The sequence below is a fragment of the Alosa sapidissima genome, chromosome 4 (genome assembly GCF_018492685.1).
Source record: "Alosa sapidissima isolate fAloSap1 chromosome 4, fAloSap1.pri, whole genome shotgun sequence".
Taxonomy (NCBI): Eukaryota; Metazoa; Chordata; class Actinopteri; order Clupeiformes; family Clupeidae; genus Alosa; species Alosa sapidissima.
Genome location: NC_055960.1, coordinates 11,626,896 through 11,635,177, shown reverse-complemented (window position 1 = coordinate 11,635,177; position 8,282 = coordinate 11,626,896). Strand labels below are relative to the sequence as shown.

The 8,282-nt window shown below is 38.5% G+C and overlaps 1 protein-coding gene across 5 annotated transcripts in view; it reads left to right on the top strand.

Moving 5' to 3' along the window:
• The first annotated feature begins 1,890 nt into the window (after positions 1-1,890).
• The window catches only part of cfap20dc (CFAP20 domain containing), a 61,471-nt gene continuing 55,079 nt past the window's right edge, over positions 1,891-8,282 (top strand). The window contains exons 1-7 of one of the 5 annotated variants that reach the window (XM_042089413.1): positions 1,891-2,033; positions 2,423-2,503; positions 2,614-2,715; positions 3,077-3,166; positions 4,293-4,386; positions 4,496-4,568; positions 5,986-6,100. In XM_042089413.1, the coding sequence (XP_041945347.1) occupies positions 2,483-2,503; positions 2,614-2,715; positions 3,077-3,166; positions 4,293-4,386; positions 4,496-4,568; positions 5,986-6,100 (495 nt within the window). In that variant the 5' untranslated portion in view covers positions 1,891-2,033; positions 2,423-2,482. Of the gene's footprint in view, positions 2,034-2,419; positions 2,504-2,613; positions 2,716-3,076; positions 3,167-4,292; positions 4,387-4,495; positions 4,569-5,985; positions 6,101-8,282 lie in introns of those variants that run through there. The other 4 variants (XM_042089412.1, XM_042089415.1, XM_042089414.1 and 1 more) reach the window with 4 other exon arrangements.

Genomic DNA, 8,282 nt, shown 5'->3' with positions numbered 1-8,282 from the left:
TTAGCCCGAGAACTACTCTGGGAGCTTAACAAGCGCAGCTGCCTTTAGGCCATTATGACATCACAGCCGTTGAAGTCTAAGGGGGGAAAATTAGCTTTTTAACATTTTTAACAAAGATTGTTAAGGCGGAGCAAGATGTTTCATCAGGAGCCACTTCCGGGAACCCGGATCGCACGAGGGGGGGTCAAAATCCCCCTTTATGCAGAGCAGAGGCAGCGACTGCTCCATTGAAGTCTATGGGCATAGCTCAGAATTTCACCACATATGCTAAGGTCTTGGTTCTATAGAGTTAGGAATGTGAATTTCGGGCACGTTTTCATGATCCTCAAACCTTTCTGAACATTTCAGGTACATTTTTAGCATTTTTGAGCATTCCAGTCTGGAGAAAATCAACCTTATATCAGGTGTGCGCCGGTTATTTATGCAGCTGCTGTTGGCCGGTTGCAACGTACGCTCGTCAATACGTCATTGACACGCCTCTTTATGCAGACAGGATTCGATCCCCATTTCGCGCCCATAGACATGAACTACGACGAAGTATCTTGCTCCGCCTTAACAATCTTTGTTTTTAATCCCCTATTTCTCAAAAAGTATAAACTTTAAAAAAAATCTGAAATAATAACTTATCTTGCCCCACTCCAGACCTTCAGAACGGTTATTTCAACATGTCTGTACGTTAAGCGGTTAGAGTCGCATTAATTCTTGAAAAGGTAAAAAGAAAAAAAGGTTATAATAAGAAGAAGCCAGGAGATTTCAATATAGTGGATTTCATCCACTATAATAAATGTTCAAAAAACGAACAAGTCAAAGAAAATCTTTCTTGAATGAGATCATAAAAGGAGATACGCAATGTTAATTTCGATGAGTAAGGAAACGCACCATAGTTTATCTTTTATTTCTTTGCACTGTGCAGGCTACATTCACGAATACATTAGCCTACATAAACAGAATATAGGAACAGGAAAATGTCTAAAAAAGATTGGTAGCCCAATTAACAGTCAGTGACATGGTGACTTCTATTGCGACTGTTCATGCGGCACACCCTTATTCAACATGACTTCTTGGTTGAAAGATTACAGAAGATGAGAAGAAGTCTGTAGTTACTTTGCCTACTTAAGACTCTGCATAATAAAGCTTCGAATGTTCCTTTTCTTCTTTGGTGGCATAGCTGATCTACAAAGCGCAAAAAGGGGCAAAATGTGCATGCTGAAGGGCAAAGGGAATATTACAATGTTTTACACTGGCCTTTTTTGGGTTATGTATAGGCCTTTATCACGGCAGCCCACAGGCAGCTGAAGCAGGGCTGTTGAATTTCCTGTTGGCAGGCAAACCACAGGTGTTCCTAAAAACATTAACGAGGCCTCTGGTTGAAGTAACTGTGGCCGAATCTGACACTTAATTAGAAACACCTGTGCTCACACAGGAACAGGGCTGTTCACTTCCTACTTTGGCTGCAGTGATAAAGGCCTATTAGTAGACATCCCTGATCATTTGTGTTTAATTACGATAAACCCCCTTCGGTTTCAGCCAATCAAATGACAGTGTTTCTTTGACTGTCGTCCTGGCCGTCGGAATTATAGTCCAAATAGCACAAAGGAGTTCGCTAAAATATTGGTGTGGACAATTTTATCATCTCAAAATTTTAATTGGAACTAGTCACTAGCGTCCCACCCTAAACCTACGCCCATGGCATGTCCAGATAGCCTTAATACAAACCTTACAGAATTAATGATCACATACGAAACGTTAGCCTTTATGCTACTTTCTGAAGAATCTGCTGCTGCCCATAATAAAAGTGAATAGTCTTGCACCTGCACTGTTGTTCACCAAGCACATAACGCACAAGACACATTCACGCGTGCGCGTGTGGATGTTGTCTTGTTGCCTTGACGACGTCCAGCGAGCGTTTGAGCTTCCATGATTAACCTCACCTTATCTAACTTGGAAACAGTTTTACCTTAAAAACATTTTCATGCAACATGATATTCTTAACTTAGCAGCATTCCACATTGGACTTGGCTGGTCGAATTCAGGTGAGACTTACAATTTAGTCGAGCTACCATTAACTTGTGCACTTGACTTTACACGTGTTAGGGTAACTGTTAGAGCTGGTTGAATGTGTGAACCTGACATTACATTTTAGTCCGCCAAAAAGCTCGTAAGCAATCCTTGCTGTCTGGTAGCGTCAAGCACAGTAGCCTACAACTAACTGTAGGAACTAATATTTGTCATTCTGAAACCATAACATTAAGATAAACTACACTAATCTCCAAAATCAAGTTCAAGTCTACTGAATTCTAGCCACCTTCTAATTCGTTGAGTTTCAGAGCAGAAAAACAGCCTAATTTAGTAGCCTATTATGTGATATACAACACGGATAACATTAACGTTCATGTCTAATGTTGTGTCTACATTTCAGCAGTTTCAGTCATCTTGTGAACCACACACATGACCTCGGAAGGAGTCCAAACATATCTTCAAAATGTTTAAAAATGAATACCAGGTGATAAGTTATGACGTAGGCTTTTGACTTGTGGTGCGTTCATGGGGTCTGGGAATAATGGGAAGGTTCTCAGTGATGACATTTAGGTTATTTTCCCCCGTCCGACAAAGTCAAAAGAAGCCCAAATCTGGCAACACTGTCCGTTAGACGCTCATCAGAAGACTACACTGGGCGAGAGGGGATGTAGAGCTGTATCATGGACTCCAAATAAGGTGCAGATCCAGTAGGCTACAGTACATGTTGTCTCTTTTTAGACTCATTTTAAATAAACAAATAGTTGCATGTGAAAGAAGGATATAAAAGCGTCTATGCTTTCAAGTGATAAAAACTGTAAATGAAGTTAATAGGAAAATGCCAATTGAACTACAAAGTGACAAGTCAACAAACTGTAGCAAAATCTTTCCCAAGTTTGGCATTTGGCGGAGGTGGCGTTCACAAGTACTTTTCCTCTGGGAAAATGTATTTTCCCATTATTCCTAGATCTAAATGCACCACTGGACCACTAGGCTATCTAAATTGTCATTGGACAATAACTTCAGTTCTAGTAGTCAAGTCACCTTTTTTTAATCACAGGGAGGGCCTGTGGTGGAAATTTTCAGTGCACAAGGAAAAGATCCTGTAGCAAAATGGAAACTCTCTGGCGGACCTTCAGGAATAAGTAAAGTATGATTGTACACATTGCTTTTTAAAGTATGATTATTTGCTTTTTATGATGAATTGAGACCTGCACAGATGTTAAACTTCTGTCAGAGACAATCAGAGCGGGAAGCTCAAACAGTAGACTTCGACATATTTTGCACGGACATATTTTGTTGCCTAATCCTGCAATACAATACAATTCAGGGTATCCAAAGTGCACAATATCATATGGATGTTAAAAAGAAAAAGAAAGTCCAGTACACCACTAGTGTTTTGTCTAACAATCAGTGAAGGACATTGTAAATAATAGTGAGGCAGTGGTAGGTTGAAGTTAGCATAATGACTATACCAGCTTGGCAAGTCAGTAACATTTATGGATATTGTCCCCATTTTCACAAAATGTTTTACAAGGTGAGAGTGTTATATTTGGAGCAATTAACACCAAGACTAGGAAATAGACAAAGGAATAACAAAAACTGGATAATATTTATCTTGGGTCAGTTCATTTATCCACAAGGAAACCATGACTAACTGGTCCAAACCAACCCTAGCGTTTTATTGTAATTATACACCGTTGTAGCAGATACAGAACCTCAGATAGAAGTGGTGGTTTGAGGGAAATCTAAAGCATTATTTGGATACTTGTTTACTAGTATGCAAATGAGAGTTTATTTACTCACTAAATTAACTCTCACTTGAACATGCGTATGTTTCTACCTAATGTTTGTAAACTGCCATGCGTTTATGGCTAGGTTAGTGGTTCCCAAAGTGGGGGTCGGGGGTCGCAAGATGATTTTTCAAAATAAAATGTTTTTTTTTTTTTTTTTTAAACTATTAGAAATAGCATATTTTAGCCATAATTGTAACAAAAGATACAATTGTAGTTACATTTCAAATAAAATATTTTCTATTATGGTATTATTCTTGTGTTTCGATAGGCCTATTAGTGTGTGTGTGCTGTTGCGCGCAATGTTTGTATACTTCTACCACCTCCAGGGATAGTAGAGGTCGCAAGTCACTGGCACCGTTATTTTGGGGGTCATGGCCTGAAAAGTTTGGGAGTCCCTGGGCTAGGTGGTAATTGTGTTTGTGTTGTGGATAGGAGTTTGGGAAGCCCTGGGCTAGGTAATTGTGTTTGTGTTGTGGATAGGAGTTTGATAAGGAGGTGAAGGGATTTGTCTACTGCTTGGAGGGCAGCAGTCAGACCAACAGGATGCAGATACCACGTGATAGCAAAATGGCTCGTGAGTACTGTATATCCAACAGCTATGAATGACAATACTAATCAAACCCAACAGGGATTTAATTGTTTATTTTTTTTTTGGTTTCTGCTTTTTTTCTTCTTTTTTTTAGTTGGACTGGTTCAGAAGTTCTTAGTCCTCCAAGTCAAGGTTCCCCTTGGTAAGGATTTTTCTACAGAGCTTTTGTAAGTATCTAGCTACCTATCTGCCCCTGTACACACAAGTGAAATTGAATCTAGATATGTCGTGGATAGGCTGTAGAATGTAGATATATATATGCTTATGATCAGATTGTGTCGTATCAGCACTGCAATCACTGATTAGTCCTATATTAATTGGTCTCTTTGAGTAAAAAGAAAAAAAGAAAATTCCACTGATCTTTCTGTATGTATTGGTCTGATTAGGTTATGAGTAACATTTTGGCATGCTGTCTCTTGCATAATGAAAAAAAAAACAACAACCTCTTGTTCACTTAAGACTATTGTTCATTACAATGCTCTTTGTATGTAGTTAGATTTAATATTGTCTAGCCTACTTTGGAATGCTGTGTGAGCATGTCTTAAGTATAACACTGTGATTGATAAAATGATCAGTGGCTCATGTAGGATGGTACTGTGGCTGCTAAGGCTTTAGGGACATATTACACTTCTAAAAAGGCACATCCACGCATCTAATGATGATATACTTTACGCAAGGAAACCGAATGAATCAGGAGAAAATGCTGAAAATGTTTTTAAACCACACGGTATAACAAGAAGACCGGAAATAACGTTTTTATAGATGAGAATAAAGGACTTCTCTTGACTAAATTATATATTCGCTATTCATCCTAACAGTCAAATAACAATCACCGACACACAGTAGGAGGATTGAGTCCCATTTATCTTCTGTTTGTGTTTTTTTTTGTTTTTTTTTACCTTGAACACTTCTTTAGTAACTCTGGTTAGAGGTGTGATGTTGTGTTGAGAATTAGCATTCATCATTGAGGAAAGACTAATGCTTCTCTCTCTTTATTTGACTTTAAAGGGGATGTAACTAATCCAAAACTAATCCATCGCTGCCATAGCCATTAATTCACCATCATGACGAGTTGATCCTTTTTATCCATTCTCTAATCCAACAGATTGACAGTTAGCATTACGTTAATTTTCTTTTGAAATCTCACAAACACAGTAGGCATATAACCCCCATCTTACTGCAAATTATTCATGTATTTCCTCTCATTTCACCTGGCATAATCCTAACACTGAGGACCTTAACGATTTGCTACAGCACTAGTGTCAATCTCAATTTTTATGGGTGTATTAGATAGTCTGGTTGAAGTTTACTGTTCAACATCAAATCTGCTAATGTCATATTGTTTAAGCCATGGAAATATCTGTGTGTGCATTACATTTCTGGATTTAGACAATTGTCTTATAGCAGAGTGAGTTGGAGCTCAATGAGCATACAAATTTCTCCTAATGTAATAAAATTGTATAATAGATTTCATCCCAATTCATCTCCAGTTTCAGATCCATCAAGAACCAAACTTATTACTGAGTTATAGATTAAATATAAACCACTCACCTAATACCACAGATTTTTTTTCCTGTCTTGCAGGATAACTGATGCAGGTCATCTGAAGAGAAGACTGTACTTGTCAACAGTACACAAGGAGGTTTCTGCAACCCCCCTTCATGCCAGAATACCTCTAACAAGTCTAGCCCGTAATGTTGTGAGTGTGAATGCTTGGATTATCGGAAATTAAAATGACAGCATCATTACTTTCAAAAAGATGCCTTGTATTGTACAGTCATAGTTGAATTTGTTGGTACCCTTATTAAAAAAAGGCTTACATTTTCCCGGAAAACTGATGAAATTCAAAGCAATTGTCTCATGTATAGCTGCATACCTTTAGTGGCTCTTCTCCCACACCTGCTAGCCACTCAGCCGGTATTGGCGTCAGGCTTGTCTAATGCAGTTCCTGGGAAAGTGAATGTCTGGGTTACAACTGACCCTTACAAACACCGGTAGGGACCAGACCTATTACAATGTCTGCATTCTGTGCGTGTGCTGCGGCATCCTGCAGTGAAATATACAGCCTAGCAACAGAACGCTCAGTGTCAGTCGCAGGTCATGTGTCCTCCAACAGGATAATGACCCAAACACACTGCTAAAGGCACCCAAGAACGATTCAGGAAGGAACAGTGGACTATTCTAAAGCGGCCTTCTATGATTCCAGACCTGGTGCCTCATTACAGAAACTTCCTAACTATGAAACCCTATCTTATCTCAGTTTAGGATGCTATTTAGGATATTTGGTATTACAGAAGCATGTTTCCTAACTGCATTTAGGGAAAAAATCCTATCTTAACTTAAGATAGGAATTTGGCCATTACAGAACCATCCTAACCATCCATCAAGAATTTCCTAACTTCCTAACTTAGGATGGCACAGACCCTGTCCTAAATTCAAAATAACTGCCAAAACTGACTGCAACAGTCTTGTTGGGCTGTTGCATGACAAGATGAGAAACACGACTATTAGGGACACAAAGCATATTTCACTAAATAAGTTAATTAAGTGAAAACTTTGACAAGCAATATACAATGTATAAGCTATGTGTTATGTGTAAAACATTTTTAACATTTATAACAAATAAATAGTCATCATTATAACAGAATATTAGGCTATTATTTATTATTATTAGGCTAATATGTTTTTGTTTTTCATAATTTTAACCTGCACATCAAATTAATCAATATTAACACACTCTTATGTTTCCTACATGAATATAGGCCTAACCTATTTCTCTTTGAAATTAGGCGGGGATCACATTAGCAAGCAGCAAGCGGCAGGTTTCTTATTGTTCTCTATGGTTTGGCAACGGAATGGTGGCAACACTGGCGTAACGCTAGCATTGAAGAAGCTGAGCGTTGAACTTGGTTCAACTTTCAAAGCGCAACGCAAGCGTATTCAATTGACAAACTGTTTGTGTTGCTTAGGAACAATATAAAAGGTATTATGGTCTGAGCGTTGCGTTACGTTTGCCGCTGCCGGTTGCCGCTGGCTGATGTGATCCCCGTTTTATGGTTCCCATCTTGAGCAACCAACTACAAGATTCTTTAGAACACCGTCTTTGCAACCTGACATTCTAATCATAGATACAGGCAGTCAGGTATACATTCTAATCATGGAAACAGGCATGACAGGACGTTTGCCGATTTAAAAATCTAACTGACAGTTACAGTTAGGACTTCTTAAGATAAGATAGGAGGTCTGACATAAGATAGGACACAGCCATGAGTTTAAGAACTGCTTCTGTAATAGGAAGATACAGTAGGATTTTTCCAATCTTTGAAACCTAAGATTAAGTTAAGATAGGACAAGCAGTGAGGATATTTTTCTGTAATGAGGCCCCAGAATCCCATTGACCATGTTTGAAAAGAGTTGAATCATGTAGTCTGCGGAAGGCAACCTTAAAACTTGAAACGACTGGAACAGTTACTCAGGAAGAGTGGGCAAAACTACATGGTTGACAGATGCAGCGTTCTCATTTAGAGCCACAGAAAGTATGTGTTGGAAGTGATTGCATTTAAAGGTTTTGCAACACACTATTAGGTGAAAGACACCATCATGTTTGTTACTGTAATAGCATTTTCGTTGTTTTTTTCCCCCAAAATGTACGATTGAATGAATTGTAAATCAAAATCAATGTCTAAACATGTCATAATCAATGATGAAAGCCAACTGTCCAATTGTCTGTTTCAAATTATTTCAAAGAAAAGGGTTTTTTTTTGTTTTGTTTTTTTTACCAACAATTTCAGCCACGACTGTATTATGTTCTACTCTGCAACACTGTCTTTTATACTGACTGTTGTGTTGCCATATGGACATTTTCCTGTAACAAAAAAGTG